Source organism: Astatotilapia calliptera, chromosome 7, assembly GCF_900246225.1.
Source record: "Astatotilapia calliptera chromosome 7, fAstCal1.2, whole genome shotgun sequence".
Taxonomy (NCBI): Eukaryota; Metazoa; Chordata; class Actinopteri; order Cichliformes; family Cichlidae; genus Astatotilapia; species Astatotilapia calliptera.
Window position 1 is genome coordinate 37,438,656 of NC_039308.1, and position 22,834 is coordinate 37,461,489.

Below are 22,834 nucleotides of genomic sequence, written 5' to 3' on the forward strand. Positions count from 1 at the left end.
CGCTTCAGGACACCTACACCAGGAGATGCCGGACTAGAGCAGCGCAGATACTGAAGGACCCGTCTCATCCTGGCAACAAACTGTTCCAACTTCTGCAATCTGGTAGAAGGTTCCGCATCTTCCGGACAAGGACAGAGAGACTCAAGAGGAGCTTCTATCCCCAAGCCATCCGTGCCCTAAACACACACACCCGCCCTCTCACATCATCTATAATTGACTGAGACAGGACTCTTCCAGACACTAAACCAAGGCACAATGTACATTTCAATTCCTTTAATTTTAAATATGTTTATATTGTCTATCCTGTAAAATAGTCAGATATCTATTATATATATATATATATATATATATATATATATATATATATATATATATATATATATATATATATATATATATATATATATATGCTCTATTTTAAATTTGAAAGATATATTTAGTTTTTCTAGCTATAATAAATGTGTATATTTGATCACCAATGATTCAGTTCCTGAAATTAACCATAAAACTAGCTAAAAACTTACAGATTAATCAAACTATTTTACCTGGATATGATAATCTGTCAGCTTTAGATACAACGGTACAGCTCCTGCAGCTCTCTGAGGATTTTTTTTTAAAGGGAAAATTTCAGGTTCCATTTTGACACCACTGCAGGTATTTCACATTTTCACAAATCTGCTCAACTCTTGTTGTGTGTTTGTGTTCTTTCCTTATACACACTGTGCTTATGTGCTACAAGTGAAATAATTTCCAATTAGTGAAACTAGCCTACTAAATGAACAATGGGCTGTGAGGTCAGTTCCATAAGGTTGTGAAAACCTGCAGTCAGCTGAGACTAAAGAAGTCACTTGAACCGAAAGTTTGTGCAACACAAACCAGCACAAACGTTTGAGCGTGCAGAAAGACATAACCCAGCTAGGGTTCACCACTCTCTGATGGCCTGTAGGAGGCAGCACGAGCAGTCAGCCGGTATACAAAGTATAGAAAAAGAAGTGTTTCCGGGTGACAGGTGGATGTTTTGGTGTGGGTCGGGTTGATTAGGTCGTTACAGGTTCTCCATTAAACCGTGTCTTCTGTCCGTGCACACTTTGATGCGCTCCCCTGAGCTCTGCTAGCCGGATATCAGTGTCGCCCCCCTCACTCGCTCCGACCCTGACATGGCCTCCAGGCGGCCGGACAGCTTCGACGGGCTCGGGTACCGTGGCCGGGATGACCCGCTGTACGGAGCGGGCTACCCGGTTCGGAGCGCCGGAGCCCCCGCCGAACCGCAGCTCCACCACTGGGTCACCACGCCGCCCGACATCCCGGGCAGCCGCAACCTGCACCCTGGAGAGCGGACACCTCTGTTCGATGACGCCCCGGGAGAGATCGCAGGTTCTGCAAGCGGCTGGGAAGCTCCAAATCCCAGCAGGCCCCCCGCTGGTAGGTTGTTGTGCAGGTTCAGAGTCACCTAGTCTAGCTGGCTAATGACAGGATGGAGCCAGAGCTGGCCAACTAAAGAGATAATGGTCTGATAGGCGCCGATGACCTGTCAGCATGCATGCTAACCGGAAGCTAGCGCACAAGCTAATCAAGCTCAGAGTAATTATGTAATAAACGGACTGGGCTAGCGGCTAGTTAACTAGAAGGCTAATTATATTAGCCAGTTGGCTAACAAAATGCACAAATAGTAAATACAGTAATATAGTAAAATTTTGACTCGCCCATCATTTCCCAAAATGGGAAACGCAAAATGCAAAGATGTGTTAAAACATGCAAACATACCTGGAAATACAGTAAGTAACGCAAAACAGAGTCTAACTCCAACGAGCTTGACAGTAAATATCTGGTATGAGCAGCTTTATTCTGCAGCACCGCCTGAACTCTCAAAGGCAGCTTTCTGTAATTTGTGTTTGTTGTGCTATGTTTAGTTTACTACTTATTAACTAACTTTATTGGAGTTAAAAGTTATTAAAACAGTGGAATCATCCTCGGTGATGAATGAACTAGACAGCAGACTGTTTGGTAGCTTATGTGAATAAAGCCGTTATTGATTTTATTTATGGACGTCCTGCACTGTGCGAGTTTATCTTGTTTGCTTTTGTCGTTGCAGAGCAGCTGAATCGATTCGCTGGCTTCGGGGTTGGATTCGTCAGGTGAGGAAATCGTTTCTCATGGTTTCAAGATGAGCAGAGGCTCGGACCGAGTCACTGCATGTGGACCAATATTCAGCTTGAATGAGTTTATTCAGTCTGAACTGTTTGGACTCCATGGTTGGGAACAATCACACATCTTTCTGTTCTCAGTGTTTCCACTGAAGCTGAAGCTTCATTTAGTTTCAGCGACTCACTGCAACAAAAGTCTCCACTGTTGAGTCAAAGATGCTGGTGGTGATTTTGGTTCTAATCACAGGGAAAAATGAGAGCAAAAAAGGGACGAGACTGTGTCAGTGCTCGCCATTAGTGACAACCAAAAAGCGAGATGTTTTACTTTTTGACACTTTCATCCCAAAAACAGGCTGAAGTGTGAGTTTGGAGAAGTCAGGGGGTTTCTAACTAAAACGTGTGTGTGTGTGTGTGTGTGTGTGTGTGTGTGTGTGTGTGTGTGTGCACTCAGTCTGTTCACAGAGAACGTCCTCTCTCACCCCTGCATTGTGTTCCGCAGACAGTGCCAGGTATGACCTCACCTTCTTATCAATAAATGATCCATAAATAATGATGGCTATGGATTAAAATACTTTTATTAACGCTGTGGGAGAAACTTTTTTATTTCATTTTTGTGCGTTTTGAGACATTAAATGTTTTATTTTCCTCTTTCTGTTGCTGCACTCTGATTGGCTGTTTACATCAGGTGAACTACCACGCCCGGTGTTATCACCTGACTCCATTCAGCGCTGTCGCTGTAATGTACAGCATCACCAAAGCTCAGGTAACGGGACACACTAAAACCCAAAGATGAATAAAAATATATGTAAAAAGATCATTTTGAATATGTTTGATTGTTTCTTATAAATTATGATAATTATATTTGTATAAAAAGCAGTATAAAAATATTAATCAAATAGGAAAATCTAAATGTATTTGGACATAATGACATTTAGAATATTTCTTTTAATAATACAAAGTTAAATATATTAAAATTAAAATGGAAAATGAAAGTATTTTAACATTATTTACAAATAAGTTTAAAAAGTTTAAATATTGCAAAATAGTAAATGCAGATACAATATGGAGGTTTACAACTGATCAGAATAATCTAAATAAATAATAATACAGTATAATGTATTTATTATAAATACAATATGAAAACTCATAGATAAACATTAAAAGAATAAAAATAGAGACTTAATTATTGATGATGGAGGGGGCACTTCTACTGATCTACTCCGGCTTCTTCCCACTAACCTGAGTCGGCCTGTCCACACGCATTTATACTTCAGGATATAAATTGTGTTATTATGTTGTCGGTGATTAATATGTTGTGTTGATCAGGGTGTGAAGGCTCTGTGGAAGGGGATGGGCAGCACATTCATCGTTCATGGTGTTACGCTCGGAGCCGAGGGCATCATCAGCGAGTTCACGCCACTGCCACGGTAACCACCTGCTCCCACTAGCACATGGATACAGTATTGTACAACGTCACTCTGACGTGTGTGTGTGTGTGTGTGTGTGTGTGCGTGTGTGCGTGAAGGGAGCTTCCTCACAGGTGCAGCTGGAAACAGGTGGCTGGGCATTTGCTGCTTAAAGGGTCAGTTTTTCTTCTTCTTCATCTTCTTACCTGTCAGTTCTTTTTCTTTTTTTTTTTTTTTTGCTGTTAAACAGAGACTGAGATACAAACTGACCCCGCCTCCTCTTTCTCTCTCTCTCTCTTGCAGATTAACGGCAGTCGTCGCTCTTCCATTTTACTGTGCCAGCCTCATTGAGACCGTGCAGGTCACTGATTATTGTTTATTGAATAGCGATGCCTCTTTTATGACAGCAGTCAGTTAGCAGCAGCTCATTAGCTTTCCTTTTATCACATGATGAGGTTTACCAACTAGTGGTCTAGATCAGAACCTCTTTCTCTGTTCATGACATCACTCACAGAGCAACCAATGAGAGTGAGGTGTTGTTGCGGCTTTTTGATGTTGGTTTATGCCTTCACTGCCATGAGATCACATAAAGTGGTGCATAATCTCTCCAACACCTTACCAGCGTTGTGTGAGATTGATGACGCCATCAGCCACACGGCTCCTGTTTGAAACAACGAGAGCATGATGATGTCACACAAACAGGAAGCTGAGGAGCAGCTGTTAGATGACCTGCTGTTCAGTCATTTAGAGCAGCGGTCCCCAACCTTTTTTGCGCCACGGACCGGTTTATGCCCGACAATATTTTCACGGACCGGCCTTTAAGGTGTCGCGGATAAATACAATAAAATAAAACTAGTACCGGTACCGAAAAAAAGAAGATTTATTCATAACACACGTGAAAAGACCCAGGAAAACGAGTTAACGATAAAAACGATAACAAAATAACGCTGAAAACCGATAAAAACCCTTAAAACTATACATTTCACACCTGAGCCTCAACTCTTGTGGCCCGGCACCAAACGACTCACTCACGGTCCGAGGCCCGGGGGTTGGGAACCGCTGATTTAGAGCAATGATTAGCTGGATGTGTGTGTGTGTGTGTGTGTGTGTGTGTGTGTGTGGTTTTTTTTTTTTGTTGTTGTTGTTGTTTTTTTTAAATTGATCATTTGATCGGACCTGTGTTCCTCTCTCCATCTTCAGAGCGAGATTGTGCGGGATGAGTCGTCCTCTGGCCTGCTGGACTGCGTCCGTGAGGGTGTTGCTCGACTGCTGGGTGTCGGCGCACCTCACAGTCGTCGCCTGCTTCCTCTCAGATGCCTGCTGCTTCCCGCTGCGCTGCATGCCATTCTGCGCTATGCCGTGGCTACCTCCATCCAGCGGGTGGTGCTGTGGCTGCACCAGCGTAGCAAGAAGCAGCGGGCAGAACCATCCAATCCACTGGATGCCTACTTCCCCGAGCTGGCGGCATCTTGGGCGGGTTCTCTGGTAGCTGACGTGGTGTTGTTTCCTCTTGAGACGGTGCTACATCGCCTGGCTCTGCAGGGTACGCGCACCATCATTGATGCCACCGATGGAGTGGTCGCGGTGGGAAATGGCGGGAGCCCGCTGGTAGTGCCCGTAAACACGCAGTATGATGGCTTCTCTGACTGCCTGCACGCCATCAGCCGCAAGGAGGGCGGGGCTGGCTTCTACCGAGGTTTTGGCGTGCTGGTAGCCCAGTATGCTTTGCACGGAGCGCTGCTGGCCGCCGCCAGGACGCTGATGAGGGTGCTGCTGCTAGATGCCAAGGCCAGCTAGGTTGTTACTACAGAGACTGTTGTCATGACAACAGGACATTTCTCATCTTGTAAATGAGACGAAAAAGACCTGCTCGTGTGACGACATCAGCACTTGAGTCCTGTTACCTAGCAACCACTAAGAATCACCAGATTGTGTCACCTCCTCCCCAATGATGTCACTTCCTGCTTATGTTTGGACAAACAGTGGTGGCAGTTGTTTTCCTTCACGTAAACTGAGCATCACTTCCTGTGTTTTTGTTCAGCTCTGACAGCTGATTGGTCACCCACTACTGATATACAAACAAACATGTAAACAGATGTTTTTGTATAAAGTTGTAAAAAAAAAATTAAAAAAGTTCAGTGTAGATTTAGACTAAATTATTTCTGATCGATTGGTCTCTAAAGCGATACTTGGATGAGATGAGCCTGGCTTTTCAAAATAAGTGTCTGTTTAAGCTGGTGTAAGGTGTAATGGTGTCTGTAAATGTTTAAATGTGAAATAAATCAATGTTAATTTGACATTTTTCTTCTTTTTGAAACATTTTTAAATGGATTAATTTGGATTATTTTGAAATTCAGCTTTTTAAGTTTCATAGAAGAAATTTCAAACTTTTCTGACTTATTTTGAAAGTTTTAAAAATGTGACTGCATCTGTGTCACAGCACTGTGAAGGTAAAAACTCCTGCAGCCTCTTCTCTCCTTATGTCAGGAGCAGAGATCTCCCTCAGCATGATAAGGGTTTCTTGCTCAGAGGTGGAGGACAGACATTTGAGACGTGAGAAAAACCATCACAGAGGCTCCTGTACGTGTCACAGGTAGCAGGGGTACTTTCTAAAGTCTGCTTCAATGTTTTCAGCTGCAGATAATAACCTGACCGGTGGAGACTGCAGCGTTACTGGTTGTAATAACTGTGTTCTTCCACAAGGTGAAGCTGTTTACAGTAAGGTAAAGCATTTCCCTGTAGAGCCCTTAGTTCAGTTCGATTATATTTATATAAGTTTCCTAAAAGCGCTTTATATTAAAGTGTAACACACTGTTTGCTACTACAGCTACACATGTTTCTTTTCCAACTATTTATTTATGAGTGACTTATGTATGTATATATATGTATATATTATACTATTCTTAGTTAGTGTATTGTCTGTCTTGTCTTAATATTGGTTTAAAACGGAGCACTGTAACAAAAAATAATTTCCCCCAGGGATCAATAAAGTATTCTGATTCTGATTCTAAAGACTTTACAGTAATACAGAGAAAACATGTGGATTGACTTTTAATACAGATACTTTAACTGGGGTGAAAATAAGCATCTGTCTGAGATTCTCTTTATTTCCAAACAGGACTAAGGAGATGAGAGGAAAACATCACCAATGCTTTATTCTTAACCTCCAGCTTTATCTGGATAGTTCACATGGAACAGGAACAAACTCGTTATTGATCTGTGTAACTTTATTCAAAAGTAATTTGCAGAGTGCTGCGACATACAAGCAAAAGCCTGACAATAAATTCAGAAACTGACGGAAAAGTCTCTGAGAAACAGTTTCCGTTTATTCACAAATGAAATACGAATTTCAAGATCATAACGTATAAGGTAGTTATTTGTAGAGTTATTTGGTTGTAATAGTTATTTGGCCCAAAACTTGAGATAATATACAGAAAAATACATCTACATTTTTAAATATGTAAACTATAACACCAAGCTAAATCACTAAATGATCCAGAAAAACACAATAATGATAAAAATTCAGTATATATAATCCAGTATATGTAGACAGAAATAATAGTACTCTATCACAAGAAAAATTCTTTCAAAATCAGACATATTTTACAGTATTCATAATTTGCATTATATAATAAAATATACAATTATATTTAAAAGATTTTGTTGCAACTGTTGTGTTGCATTTGAAGAGAAAGATGTTAATGTTTTTGAAGTGATTTGAAAATTATTCCAGATTTGTGGACCACTGCATGGTCACACTGCAGGCACAAATGATAATTAAGCTGTTATAACAAACACATTAAATATCTTCATCCTTTCATGAACATTAAAGCATTTTCTTTATCTTAAAATAAGCTCCTTGAGCCGACTGTTGTGATTTGGGGCTATATAAATAAAACTGCAGTGAATTAACTTCCTGTGCTAATCATGTGTTGTTAGACAATACCTGCTAAATATGTCCACCTCGGTCTCTTGTTACAGCAAAGAACAAATAATAGACAGACTCTGATAAAACATTGATGTGTTCCTCCGCTTCCTCTCTCAGCTGCTGCTTGTTAGACACATCGTCCTGCTTTCTTCAGCTTCCGGCTGCTCAAAGACTCCTCTTCGTCAGCCCACTTTCATTCAGTTCAGTTATAAAACAAACCAAACCGATAGCCTGCTTCTATATTTCACTGGTTTACTTTTTCTTTTCTACTTAATGTATTTAATTTAGAGGTAGGGTCAAGTTTTATTCATGCATTACTTTCAGTTTTTAAAATGTCATCATGTTTATCCAAAAGACAAAAGCAGAAAAGAGGTGAGGAAGCCGTCGCTCCCGAACCTGCATCACTGCATTTCTCTGTGTTCTTAACTTTCATTGTCAAAGAGCATTTGTGTTGAATAGAAAACATCTGCTGTTTCTTTAAAATGTGCATTAGACTGAGAACGTCACCAGGTGAGTCAGACTATCTAATATAATAATGTAACACTGAAAACACCTCAGCTTTCTGTTTTTAACTCAGAATAAACTTGGCCAGTTTTCTAGAAATGAGATCTGCACCCTCGCGAGTTGGATAGATGTGGTTGCTCTCAATGAGACCAGGTTTTAACCCAAACATTTTCCAGTTATTTATGAAGCCTACATTGTTTTCTGGACACCAGTTAGACAGCCAGCAGTTAAACGATGACAGGCTTCTAATGATGTGAGCATTGGTTCGACTGGGGAGGGGACCAGAGAAACCTACAGAATCCGACATCGTTTTTGCAAAGTTACACACCGACTCAATTTTAGGTTTTATGACCTCCAGTTGATGATTCTGGATGTCGTTATTGCTGACATGAATTACAATTTTATCAAATCTATGTTCATCCTGAGCCAGGAGTTTCAGTTTAGCCTCAATGTCGCCTGCTGTGGCCCCTGATCTGTATGTGAGTGTAGTTGCTGGAATCTCTGGGTCCACATCTTTAAGAACAGAGTCGCCGATAACCAGAGTTTTTTTCCGTGCGAGTAGATGAAAAATGGTCTTTAAATCCTGATATAATTTCTTCTTTTTTCCTCTCAGTGTTTTCAGTAGTTTTTCAAACGTCTCTTCATCTGCCAGCCGATGAAGGAGAGGTCCACAGTAAAGCCTGACAAAGCAGAAAATCTCAGTTAAAGTTGATGAAGTGTGTTACACATCTGTGGAGCGCATCATTGGTCTGGTGTTTACCGGGCACACTGAGGTTCTGGTAGAGGGGAACACAGCAGCTGGTTCAGGTGGAGGCTCTGCCTCATGCAGCACAGCCATTGGCTGAAAGCATGAGCCACACGGGGCTGCCATTTCCTCCTGATAGCTGCATCCTTTAAAGTTTTCATCTTCCTCTCAAACTCGTCCTCTACAGACAAAATAAGACAAAGTTTCAGTGACACAGAACCAGAGACCAGCAGCAGTTTGTGTGGAAGCATCAGGAACTCTGACTACAGTCCATCTGCTGACTGCTTTCAAAGAGACTATAACCTGCTGTAACATGCAGGGAAATATCCTCTGTATAAATAGTCTATGTGGACCCACTTCCTTAACCATAAAGAATGTAATTATGTAGATAACTGTAAAATTTAAATGTTCAGACTTAACTGTCTTTGTGAAACTGTAACAAAATGCCAATTTATAAGAAATACAGCTAATAAACTATGTTTCACAGAGTTACAGCAGAATAATGAACGCTGATTTCCTTTTTGTTCCTTTCAATCAGCAGTGGGACATATTGGCTTGAAAACAGTGTGATGCTTGCAGACCTGTGACTTTCATTCAGCTGTCTCTAAAACCATCTCTCCAGTCTGAGAGACAAACTAAGCCTAATCTAACTCTGCTCAGGTTATGATGTCATGTAGATGTCTACTTTATTAGCAAAATCTATGAAATATAATGTATAAATATAATGTATAAATATAATGTATTTTCCTCCTCATTCAATGATATTATTACTTACATAGTAATAGTAGTGGTAGAATAGTTACTTGCATATTTCCACAACCCTCCATCCATAATCACATACTGTGTATGCAACCATTGCATGTAGCGTATTATCTTACTTATTTTGTATTTGTTTATATTTTATTTGTATTTTTTTCAATTTTTCTTCTGCTATCCGTACCTGAGCTGAGGTAATGCACAAATTTCCCCACCACGGGATCAATAAAGTCTTATCTCTCTTATATCATCGAGGTCATATTGGGACCACTTAAACTGAAACATGCATCTCACCTTATTTCACACTTTTATATTATTTTTGATGCTTTTTGGGCTGAATCACATTTAGATGTTCCTAATAATTAGTCCACTTCAATGACAGACACAAAGAGAACAAAATAAACAACAACACTAATTAGGAGTGAAAACAATAGCAGGCGTATCACAAGTGTTACTAATAAAGTAATGAGTGAAAATACTGATTTACACATATTTCCATGTATTTGCTAGTAAAATATCAGTCATGTTGCTCAGTGAGCTCAGAGACTTACCTGGACCATCACGATCACACACAAACCCCAGCAGGAGGGCGTGGAGGCAGTGGACAGTTTCAGCTTTTTGGCCAAGCTTTAAGTTGTTAAACCAGAAAACAGTCACACAGACTGGCAGCTTCAGCTGGTCGGGGATGTTTTCTAAGGCTGAAGTCTGAACCTGCAGAGCTTCTTCAAACACTCTGCGACGCAAACCCTCAGGAGCCTGCACAGAAAGGTACCACACAGACAAGATGCTCACATGTACCACAGAAACACATCTATGACCTGTCAGAGTAATTAAACACATATTTCATGATTAACCTCAGTACCTTATGCAGATGCTCTAGTTGCAGTTGTTTCCCTATGGATGGGACACGTTTGTCTTTGATCTCTTCTCTATCCCTGTCATATTCAGTGCACATCTGACCTCCAATTAACAGTCCATAGAAGTACTGTCTGATACGGTAAGCAGCTGTGTAACTACTGCGCTGTGAAAAGTCCTCCACAAGAACAGGCAGCATCATTGTCTTCTGATCCACAACACTTATGACGAAAGTGGTGATTTCTCCACGCTCAACTTTTTTACTCACCCATGATGGCAACTCAGAACTTGTTTTTTCTGGTTGAACATACTTTTGAATGGAGAGTTTGAAAGTTTGGTTTTCTTCTTTACCAACATGACTTAAAGCTTGACTCAGAGCACGTTCTCTCTTCTGTGAGTCGTTCAAACCATGCAGATTCACTTTACTTAAAAACCTGAGTATACCATCCAGTCTTTTAATCCTGTACTCACCAGATGAAGATGATTCATTTGCAAAGGTACCATTGTCTTTTAATATTGAATAATCATTTCCTGCTATTGAAGCAAAGACTGGCATGAGAGCAGGGTCCAATTTAAAATGCTCACAAAACTTTGAACGTGTGTAGAGCTTAGCAGGAATCTTGCCATCCTTCTTTCTTTTCCACTCAAAGTTGTCAAGATGAAGGAAACCTTTGTTCACATCATAGATGCAGAAATCTGCGTCATGGGACAGCACAGCACATTGTTTCTGATTTGCAGCAGAAACAACTTCAGGGTCTGCCTCTCCTAAACACTGTTTAAACTCTATGTCTTTCTCCTTCAAGATTTCTATGAAGACATCTTTTACCAGAGGTGGTAAGACGTTACATCCTTGTGGTGCAGCGTCAGGCTCACTCTCTGCTATTGTCTTTGCATTTTCTAGTCTACGCTTTAGACGCGAATGAAGAGTTTTCTGCTTCTCTGATCCTGCAGCTCCATCCAAGAAGATGTATGGAGTGACTTCGCAGTTCTTCAAAGCCTCAAAGAACTTACAGACATCGTCTTTAAATCCAGGATAATCTCCTCCACAGCGCTGGTCCAGCTTTGGATCAGAATTATAATACAAACAATAATAAAGAGCTGCACCATCAATAATGAGACTTGTTTTTTCTACTTTAACCTCTTCACAGAAACACAAATCATCTATCATTCTCTGTAACTTTGAAATCCCCATGATTCCTTGAAGAGTATGAAGGCGAGCCGTACTTATTGTGGTTTTGCCTCTGTGTCTGTAGATTTTTATGTACCTATGGAAACAACATATAGGTACACACCCACACAGAAACTGTCACACCCAGTGTTGGGGAGTAACGGAATACATGTACCGCTGTTACGTATTTAAAATACAAAATATGAGTAACTGTATTCCGTTAGTTACCGTTTAAAAAGGTGGTATTCAGAATACAGTTACTTTGTTGAAATAAATGGATTACACTGCGGTACTTTCCTGTTTCATTTTGTCAGGACTGTTTGGGTTTTGTTTGACAGCTACGCTCTTTGTTCCAGGCGGCATGCGGTTGCCATGGTTACAGGGCGACGCTCTCTCTCTCTCTGCGACTGTGTGTTTCCTGGGTGAGAGAGCGCCTTTTCGTTGCTGTTGTTGTTGTGCTAAGCTAACAGGCAGAATGCTACAAGCATAGCTCTAAAGAATGTAGCATCATGGGCAGTGTAGTCCGTGTTGCAGGGAGAATGGACTGCCATACACGTTATGGGTCTGTGAGCGTAAGGAGGGAGGGAGAAAAGGGGGAGTGGAAAGGTACGAGCTGTCATCGAGGAAAAACGGGAGCTGGAAGCATGTAAATATAATAATAACCACTTCAGCCAAGAAGAGAGCCTGACGAGCCCAGTTGTAAGTAAGCTATTAAGACTCGACTGTACACCGTGTTCGTGTTTTCCTCCGAAAACAATAAGTTCCGTTGGAGCAGCCTTTCAACGCCTCTCTCTGTCACTCGCAAGAAAAGTTGACCCACACAACAAAGTAAAGCTATTTTTCGGCTACAAGCCGACAGGGACCCCGGCGTATTAGTCAGAGGTCCCTTTACTACAGTTCGGAGTCGCGGACCTTCAGTAATAGTAATAAATCACACAGCAATAGTACATTCACGTTGTAAAAAGCATGATAATATATTAAGTAATCCAAAGTATTCAGAATACGTTACTGTCATTCAGTAACATAACGGAATATGTTACAGAATACATTTTGGGGCATGTATTCTGTATTCTGTAATGGAATACATTTTAAAAGTAACCTTCCCAACACTGGTCACACCTGCTCTGATGCATCTAACATACCTCTGTTACTCTGTTGGTTTTATTTCTATTTTATTGTGTGGTTTTCTATTTAATTTTAATCTGTGGAGCAAAACCAAATGTGTTTCTCTTAATAACTCTGTTGGAACAGAAACGATACTTGGTCTTTTTCCACACATGTCCAAACAAATATGGTAGTTTGGGCTGGATCAGGTGACCCTGAATCCTCTCTTAGTTATGCTCTAATACGGTCTTTTATATATATATATATATATATATATATATATATATATATATATATATATATATATATATATATATATATTAAGTGATGACGTATGAACCCTAAACTCTCCTGTGTTCAATATGGCGCAATGCTTCGTTCCTCGTTGTGTTAACCTGCTCCAAGCATTCCCACAAAGGTCAGTCTTCTGTTGTAGTTAATGCGTCATTTTTCTTAACATAACTGGTGATATAGGTTACAAGCAAGTCTGGCGCTGAACAGAAATTGTCGCGCTATGCTCCTTTATTTATTGTGCATAAATAGTGAATTGTCGTGACACAATATTGCGTTTCGCTTCTGTTATTATGGTACATTGACAAAAACATATACTTTTATTCACAGGATAAAACAGTTTATTTGTATCACTAATTGCCCAGTACGATTACAGCATACAATATTATTGTCACTGCTACATTTCTGTAATGCAACCAGAAATTATTTCCACTACTAATTAATTACCGTTGAGCTCAAAGGTTATATTAATAAATGGTTAACGAATGTGTATTTATGAAGATAATTTGTGAGACTGGTAAACTTACCTTTGTTCGTACGATGGTCTTTCGTTCTACATGGTGCATTTCAAGGTCCTGCACCCATCCGTTGGTAAACTGTACCTGGGCTTGTTGCAGTGACCTGAAGTTACTAAACTTCATGAGTGTATGCACTCACTCCAAGAACCGTATGATTATAAATATGAGCGTGGTGAAAGTTGGGCAGCACGCTAACGTCTTTTGTCCACTCTGTGTGCTCGTAAGGGTCTGACCCTTTCACACCTTTGATTTTTTCCTCGTATCTTTTCTTTGACTTTTCATCAAGTCTGTCTTTGTACGGACCGGCATTGTTCTCCTTCGTTTTGTACATAACTTTTTTGGGGGACAAAGAAAGAGCAAGAAGGTATTGAAACCAGAGAATGAACGTTTTGCGGTGCTGCAAATGCTTGCGATTGATGCGGTACTTGAATTGTTTTGCCACGAGTTCCCGGCATGCAATGCGCGAAAGTCACGTGGTCTGTCAATCTCTATTGGATTCTTCAGATCAGCCATATTGTGGAGAGCAGCTTTTAAAATTGAAAACCATTTGTAAATAAAGCCACTTTTATCTCTTTATCTCTCTTTTTATAAGTAAGATAATACGCTATATGCAATGGTTGCATACACAGTATGTGATTATGCATAGAGGGTTGTGGAAATATAACTATTCTACCACTCTCTTTTTTTCTTTTTCTGCCTGTCCTGTCCGGCACTGTAGCAATCGCAATTATTGTCTTAAGGCCAAGAATGCCCAACAGATTTATTTTCCCAAGTGGATCATTGCGACTTTGCCATACTGATCCATCTGATTGATCTGTATTACTTATTTATTTAATTACTCATTTACTTTTAAGTTGTTACAATTGAAACAGACATGACCGGGGGATAGGAAAGGGAAAGACATAGATGAGAAGTTCAAGAAAACCACAGCAACAACCTAAATAAGCATAAGTAACAGTACTGAGCAGCACACAAGATCAACAACGCACAATGTGTTTAGAGGCACCCGTGTGCACACCTGTTTGCACACCTCTGTGCGTGAACATGCTAGTATTTAGAAGGGCCCAAGGAGGACCACCCCAGGGGCAATCGCACCACCTACCTAGAAAAAAGCTAAGGAGAGCCCAACACGGGGGTTAAAGTGAGATTCGCCTAGTGGGGGAACACTAAGATCTGTTGTCATAGAAGCATGGAAAGAAATCATCTGGACGTAAGCCACCCCCTCTGTTCACAGGGGGTCACACAGGGAACATAGATGGCTGCTTTCGCTCTTCTTTAAAACCATCTGTCTTCTCTGTCCAAAATGTGAACACTGGCATCCTCGAAGGAGTGACCGTTATCCTTTAGGATCAATACAGGGTCCATGACCCTCATGGTGACACTCCCATAGGGCTTAAATCTTTGGCAACAGTGGGAAGGAAAAACTCCCTTTTAACAGGAAGAAACCTCCAGGAGAACCAGACTCAGGAAGGAGCGGCCATTTTTGGCAACCGGTAGGGGTGAAAAAAGGAAGAAAGGATAAAAGACATGCTGAGGAAGAGAGCCAGAGATTAACAACAAGTATGATTCCGTGCAGAGAGGTCTGTTAACACATGTTGAGTGAGGAAGGTGACTGAAGAAGAAATATTCAATGCATCATGGGAATTCCCCAAGAGCCCACACTTATTGCAGTCTACACCTTTATATATAGTATAAAGACATGTATTGTCTTCATACAAGACTGTATACAGTTGGTATAATAAAATTTGTATAGTTAGCTTGTTTTGCAATATGATTCAAAATATAAAAAAACAAAACAAAAACAAACAAATAAACCGTTAGGTCAGGAATCCAGGTGACTGTACTCCATAGAACAGCTTCAACCTGAAAGATCTGAAAACCTCATGTCTATACATGACAGACCAGCTGGAACACCTGGTTTAAAATAAATACAGTTTAAAATCAGCTAGAAGCTCCACATTTTCATTGCTTTCTTTCATACATTTAAAGTCTGTTTTCAGCGTGAGAGTCTTTGCTGAAGGAGTTTTTAACGTATGTCAAACTGTAACTTAGTAGAACCACCAGATGAAGCCCAGCTGTGAAGTTACTGTGCATCGCATTGTCACTGTAATGCGGGTACATTCACATCATTTTTGTGATGTTTGGTCCTAAAGTATATTTTACACTGTTTAATTACAGCTAACAGAATACTGATCAGTTTGTAGGACATTCATCATTTGAGATGTTCAGTCAATAAATTTGATCTGGTGACGAACCAAATTGATTTCCACGTCTGCTTTATTGATCTCTGTCACCGGTTCCTGAAGAAGTCAAATGAAACACCACCTTTTATGTGAGTGTGCTCAGAGCTTGGTTTGTAATATTTTCATGAAGGTCAGTTTGTGGTTCAGGTGTTTTTTTTCACTCAGCTTCGTTTGTGTCTGTGTTTTGTGTTTGTCTCCTGTGGAGCAGACAGCTGCTTTCACTGACTTCAAACCTGGTTGGAAGGAACACTGGAGAAAATAAAAAAAAAAACACAATTTTTTCCACTGTATTTAGCTCTTTTTAATGCTGAACTTAAACATATGCTGCTGACCTGAGGGGTAAACTATAAAGTGAGTTCAACAAAGTCAGGCTTTCTTTGCATTACCAGTGTATTCTGTTGTTCTCATCTTTGTGCGGCATCAGGACTTCAGTTGGTGCTGGATCACTGTATGACAAACAGCGAGTGTAACTCTGACTCAGAAGTTAAGACAGTGTTCTTGTGTGGAGGCTACCTACCTGTGCTTTCCTTTTTGTAAAGGAGAGAGGTCAGAGGCTCCAGAGGTGTGGACTCGAGTCACATGACTTGGACTCGAGTCAGACTCGAGTCATTAATTTTATGACTTTAGACTTGACTTGGACTAAAATGTTCTAAGACTTGTCACTTGACTTGGACTTTTACACCAATGACCTGGTACTTGAATTGGACTTGAACCGGTTTACTTGAAGAGACTTGATATTTCACCCCAAATATAAAATTTAACACACATATTATATAGAAAGTGTGCACCATTAATTAAATTCATTTATTCAAACCACACTCTGTACGTATGTCTGCGTGAGCTGTAGCACAGCCAATCAAATTAACCAGATTTTTTTTAAAAAAGAAAAGAAAAAACCCCCCTCAAAAATGTTGCAAGGAGTTATTTTTTTCAGGTACATAAATTATGAAGTAGTCAAGAAAAAACTGAAACGCAATATGCAAAACATGCAAGAAGAGAATCACAGGCAGAGATGGAACAACTTCCAACTTTGTCCGACAGTTGAAGTTCCGTAAAGAACAGGAGGTGGTCCTTCTCTTTTGCTACGATGAGATAGCTGACTTCATCTAACTAGCAAATCTTGTCCAGGCTATGTTGGTGATGCAGTTTTTTTTAATGTGTATGATATTTTTGTCATGCGATTTTAAAGCCGGTCCTACAAGCGCATCCAAGAATAACATGCAGCTTATCTCAGAACTGTCGTTGAAAATTATTCTTGGAGCTAAGTTTAATTGAGCTGCATTTTAAAGAGGTGCAATTTCACAATTTGTGTATATTTTCTAAGTTCACTATTTTGTCATGTGTTGAGAAAAACACAGATTTAAAAATCACATGGTCTAATATTTACATTTAGCATATAACTGCAACATGCTTTTTTTTGTTTTTGTTTTTTGTAAGACTCGAAAGGACTTGAAATTCAAAGTTTCAGACTTGTGACTTTACTCAGACTTTTACACCAGTGACTTGAGACTCGACTCTTTCTTGCCTGACATTACTTGAGACTTGACTTGTGACTTGGGGATAAAGACTTGAGACTTACTTGAGACTTGCAAAACAATGACTTGGTCCCACCTCTGAGAGGCTCTTTGTAAATAGTTTGGGAGAAGCTGTGGATGGAGTGTTTTTGTATTTGGAATGTTGCATCAGGGGGCTCGAGATTACGCTGCTGTGGATGCTTTACTGCTCTGTCAGAAAGAGTTTGTTTACTGTGTGTGTGTACACCTACCTGTCCCACAGTATCTTACCAATGAAGGATAGACTAAGAAAAGGAAAGTGATTTAAAAAACAATCAAATCATTATATGATATCATTATATCATATAGTTATAGTTACACCAGCACCTCCATCATGATTATATATGATAGATCAGTGAGGGTAGGCACTGTTTCAGCCCTAGCCCCCGGCAGGGACAGGTTCCTCTTTTGACTCCAGAACACCAAGGACAGCATAGTTAGTCATGCAGGTGAGTAATATCTTCCTTAGCTTTGTATAGCCCTGAAGATCGTCATGAAGAGGACAGCTCCTGCGTCATTGTTGCCATATTGTGCATTGGTATCTCTGGCATCTCTATCTCTCTATGGTAATCTATACACGTACTAAAATAACATAAAGGCACACACTGACAGGAACCTGCCACACCTACTCAACTGATGTGTTTATTCCCCTTTTAAGAAACAAGAATAAAAGGTGTGGTTTCATTACAGAGGCATCACACCCATCGGGCTTCCTGGGACTTCCAAAATCAGGAAACAAAGAACGCATTGAAGCTTGTAACAGGGCGGCCCTCAGTGGCTAGATTTCAGTGTGAGGCAGACCAAGACAATCATAGTGGAACAACAAGTTTTTTTTTTTTATGCAGCTCTTCTCACAAACAATTCACTCGTCAAGCTTCTTCGCACAACAATCATTGCCTAATGACATCTGGCAGCCTTAAATACAACACTGATGGCTCCGTTTTGAGGGTAAAATGATAGGTGTAGAGCAAACACTGTGCACAAACCTGCAGTTGAAATAGAAGTTTAAGATTAATCTTGACAGACAGAGCTCATTAAGCAGGCAGGTGTGAGCCTGGTTGTGCCTGTCTGCTGCTGGTTGAATAAACAGAAAAGTCAATCTGAAACAAATGCTTCCCAATAGAAAATTACAACTCGTACTGAAAAAATTCTGTCACCGTGAGCGCCAGCAATCTCCGGTCTACAGAATTCTCAGTTTTCGTGTCAGTCGAGTTTATTATATGGACGTGGTGACAGTGTAAGTACAGCCTGTACTTCTGATTTTCAGAGGAGTTTTGAGAGCCATTTTAACATTGGATTCTGTGACAGACCGAACAGCGAAGGAAACCTAGGCACAGGTTAAAGTCCAAAAAAAGGATTTTTTATTTATCCTAAAAACATAATTGGTTAAATCATGCAAAAGAATCAAAATCTTGGGCCCATAAAAGAGGTCAAAATAACAGAACTGTACTCAAAGTTGACAACAATATCAATCAATCAATCAAAGCTTTATTCGTCACATGCAGGTTGCCCTGCAGTGAAATGGGACCCCCCCCGACCTTACACATATAGCACAAACATTACATGGGAATACAGGTCGGAGATTGGTAGAATCAGAGAAAAACATTGAAATGTACACTACAATGGGGAAAGTACAAGAGGAAAAAAAGAGACCCCTGCTCATGCTATGCTTCCATGGTAGGACAGCATGAGAACAGGAAACAAAAAAACTCCTCTGCACAAAAAAGCACATAAATGTCCACAGCACAACATTGTGAAGACATGACAAGCCACAGGGGTGGGTGGGGGTGAGGAGTAATCCGAAGCGAACACAGCAGCCGCCCTGCACAGCGCTACCATTCCAGCGCGGCACACAGACCCTCGCAATACTGACCTCACTTGATGAGATAAAGGGGAAACTTATATAGTGGTTGATCAGCCCACAAAAAACACAAAAAAGGGGTAAAACACACAAAACTTAAACTAACATATGTGAACTCCAATTGCCCCCCATGGTCTCGATTTATGGAATGAGCCAATTTGCAGTCTTCCATCAAAGCTCGCTCCGCCCCTTTTCCACCTCTTGGCTCTTCAATCAAGGGACTGGAGCAGCTGCAACTAGGTAACTCAGAAACCAAAGATTAAATCATACATAACAGTGTAAACTAAAATGTGCGCACTTATTTTAGAATGCAGTGTTATGTGGGTATGTGAATTAATTAATTTATTGTCCTGTAAATTAATTCCTATATTTAAAGAAAGACAAATATGAATGCAAGTTTATGTATAAGCCTCTACACTAATATGGTGGATATTACCACTGTGTGGCTGCTAGTGCAGCCATCACAGCCTCTATGGTAGGGTGACCATATTTGGATTTCCAAAAAAGAGGACACTTGGCTCAGTAAAAAACTTGCTTAAAGAAACATATTTAACATATTAAAATAATGCCTTCTCTGTGCGGTTAATGAATTGTGAAATAAAATATGCCATACTGTTGTGGTCCTGAGCCTGTTGACTCAGTGTTTTGTTTCTTTATGCTTTTGTTATTCTGATTAGGTATTCCATTATTATTCGCCATTTTGTTAGGTTTCTGTTCTGTGCCTGTCCTGGTCCCTCCTTCCATGTCCCCCCTGTCTGTCCATCATGTCATTATGCCTGCTTGTGAGTCTGTGTGTCTTTGTCTGTCGTGTGCTTCCTGTTTTATTTTGTAGGTCTGTGTCCTATGTCAGTGCGTTCAGCTTTGTGCTCTCCCTGTGTCATCAGTGTAATCAGCATCAGCCGTGTCTCCCAGCTGTTTCCTCTTTGCTCCGTTCATCTCTTGTATTTAGTGTCTGTGTCTTCCCCTACTCTGTGTTGCGTCGTTAACGTCTTCTACCCTCAAGTTAACTGTGTGTTCTGTCTGCTAGCCTGCCTGTCTGCTTAGTTTATTTCTGTATTCTTAGTTTAGTTAAGTTTATGTTCCTTTTCTGCCCAGCAATAAACCTGCGTGTTTTGAGTTTACATATGCCTCCGAGTCCTGCATTTTGGGTCCTTCCTCCCTGCCTGCCTGCACACAGCCATGACACATATACGCTTTCACAAGTCAACAAGTGCAAAAAAATATCTTAAAAGCCTGTGGAATTAAATAATGGTACAGAATTAATGCCTCATCTGCATACCCATATGGAAAAGATATATATAAATCTTATAAAGTTTGTATCTGTCTTGTGTGAAACTTGTATGAAAAGCATACAAGTGTGAAAACAGATATAAGATCCCTTGAAAAATTATATAAATGAAACTTGTATGTTTTGGATACTTACTAAAACAATATATGAAAGTGATGAGAAAGTGGCCACTTTCATGAGTAAATCATATAAGCCTTATATGATTCACTATATGAAGCAAGCCAAATCTTATGCAAGTCTTTTATAAGTTTTTCTATCTCTTTTCCATATGGGTAAGAAAAATTACCAGCACTGGGTCGGTACGAGGGAAATTTTTTTTGCAGTTTGTCTGAAAATGGACTTGCGCTTCGGGATCTTTTAAACATCATTAGGTGCGTTGCTGCGTGCTGTCTGTCCCATCTGTGAGTGCAGAACAAGCGCTCACAAAGCAGCAGTTTGGGGATGACGTCACACACGTGGGTCCTCTGTTGGAATATAGGAAAACCTGGACACTTTTATCAATCACGAAAATCCCCCAGATGCCCTGGACAGAACGTGAAAAGAGGACATGTCCAGGGAAAAGAGGACGGTTGGTCACCATATATGGAGGAAATGCAGGCAGGTGGCTGTGGATTGGTGACATTCAGAGGTGGAAAGAGTACTAAAATATTTTACTCAAGGAAAAAGTACTATTACTTTGCTGAAATTTTACTCAAGTAAAAGTAAAATTACCTGTCTAAAAATTTACTCAAGTAAAAGTAAAAAGTAGCTCATTTAAAATGTACTCAGAGTAAAAGTTACAAAGTTACTTTTTTGTCAGCAGGACTACAGCCTCTTCTGAGTAGTGCAAAAAAGACAATGGGATAAATCTCAAAGTAGTTGTTTTTTTAATTTAAAGAAAAACTTTACAAATTAAAGTGCAGTAGTAGTTAAACTGCAAGTCTATACATCAAAATGAGGATGAGGATGTTTTACCAGTCAGTGGTTGCTGGAGTACTTTTCTATGCTGTGGTGTGCTGGGGGAGCAGCACAGCAAAGGAGGACTCATCCAGGCTGGAGAAACTGATCAGGAAGGCTAGCTCTGTGGTCGGCATGAAGCTGGACACTCTGGTGACAGTGGCAGAGAAAAGGACACTAAAAAAACTGCTGGACATTATGAACAATGCTGGGCATCCTCTGCACACGGCCATTAACAACCAGAAGAGTCTGTTCAGTGACAGGTTGCTTCTCCCCAAGACAAGAACTAACAGACTTAAAAACTCCTTTGTCCCACACGCCATCAAACTGTTTAACTCCTCTCTGGAGGGGAGAGGGAGGGGAAACAGGAGGACAAGGGAGGGGGGAACAACTAAGCTGTAGTGCCTCTTCACCTCACTGTGCAATACCTTTTGTGCAATACTTTTGTTAATAGTCAATGGTGCAATAGACCTCAATACTTGAAATGTGCAATTCACTTGTATTTTTATTTTTATTCCTATTTATTCTATTTATCCCCTTCGTATATTTTATTTATATATGTCTCTGTATTTATATATGTGTGTGTATATATATATAATATTCTGCTCACGCTCTGTAACTTCTGTCGGTGCTGTGCTTTTGGAAACCGAATTTCCCAGAGGAACCCACCCGAGGGATTAATAAAGTTTTATCTTATCTTATCTTAAAATGGATAATGGTCACCAAACCAACCAACCAACCAAACTGTCAAAACCATATAATTCTTTTACATGTGAAGGTGTTCTAAACTGTCAACTTAGAGAACAAGTACTGAATTGAGCTGTACGGCAGCTGCTATAAAAATGTGTTTTAATTTTTTAAACTTGGCCCTGCTCTGTTAATTTTGAGGAGCAATTCAATTCAATTCAATTCAATAAAACTTTATTGATCCTGAAGGTTGACCCCGAAGGAAATTGGGTTAAGGCTGCCGACCTTTGCCAGCGCTATCTTACCCTTCTGACCATACATACATTACACAAACATCACATGGGGAAGACAGGTCAGAGAGGTATAACAATGGAAAATGCACAACATGAGGAAAGATAAGGAGAAAAAAAAAAACTCCCCCCAGACTGAGCTCCAACAGGGAGATCAGTTTGAGAACAGAAAAAAACACCTCTGCACATGTTATTCTTTTGCCTGCAGTGTGAACATATGTGGGTTAAGTAAGAAAGTAGCCGCTTCTGTCTTCTGTCTAATTTAACTATTTTTTTAAAATAAATTATTATTATTAACAAACAGGAAAAATGTAAGTAAACACATTTTCTTTTGGCAATTTACCAATCCAGTAAAAAAATTTAAGTTGCGTGGACAACAACGTGCCCAATAACAGCTTATGTCTTAACTTAATGTGATTAACTTGAGAGGCCCATGGTGACTCTGGACGAGCTGCAGAGATCTACAGCTCAGGTGGGGGAATCTGTCCATAGGACAACTATTAGTCGTGCATTGCACAAAGTTGGCCTTTATGGAAGAGTGGCAAGAACAAAGCCAT

The 22,834-nt window shown here is 40.2% G+C and overlaps 2 protein-coding genes across 2 annotated transcripts; one reads left to right on the plus strand and one right to left on the minus strand.

Moving 5' to 3' along the window:
- Positions 1-565: 565 nt before the first annotated feature.
- Positions 566-5,847, plus strand: LOC113026142 (solute carrier family 25 member 46-like). Its single transcript, XM_026174606.1, has 8 exons — positions 566-1,422; positions 2,093-2,135; positions 2,596-2,653; positions 2,830-2,907; positions 3,471-3,571; positions 3,670-3,726; positions 3,854-3,911; positions 4,751-5,847. The coding sequence occupies exons 1-8, from the start codon at positions 1,158-1,160 to the stop codon at positions 5,345-5,347; spliced, it is 1,257 nt and encodes a 418-aa protein (XP_026030391.1). The 5' UTR covers positions 566-1,157; the 3' UTR covers positions 5,348-5,847.
- A 1,385-nt stretch (positions 5,848-7,232) lies between these two features.
- On the minus strand, positions 7,233-11,530 carry LOC113026141 (protein asteroid homolog 1-like). Its single transcript, XM_026174604.1, has 4 exons — positions 10,346-11,530; positions 10,035-10,239; positions 8,743-8,908; positions 7,233-8,662 (listed from the first exon to the last, which is right to left on the minus strand). The coding sequence occupies exons 1-4, from the start codon at positions 11,528-11,530 to the stop codon at positions 8,047-8,049; spliced, it is 2,172 nt and encodes a 723-aa protein (XP_026030389.1). The 3' UTR covers positions 7,233-8,046.
- Positions 11,531-22,834: the final 11,304 nt, after the last annotated feature.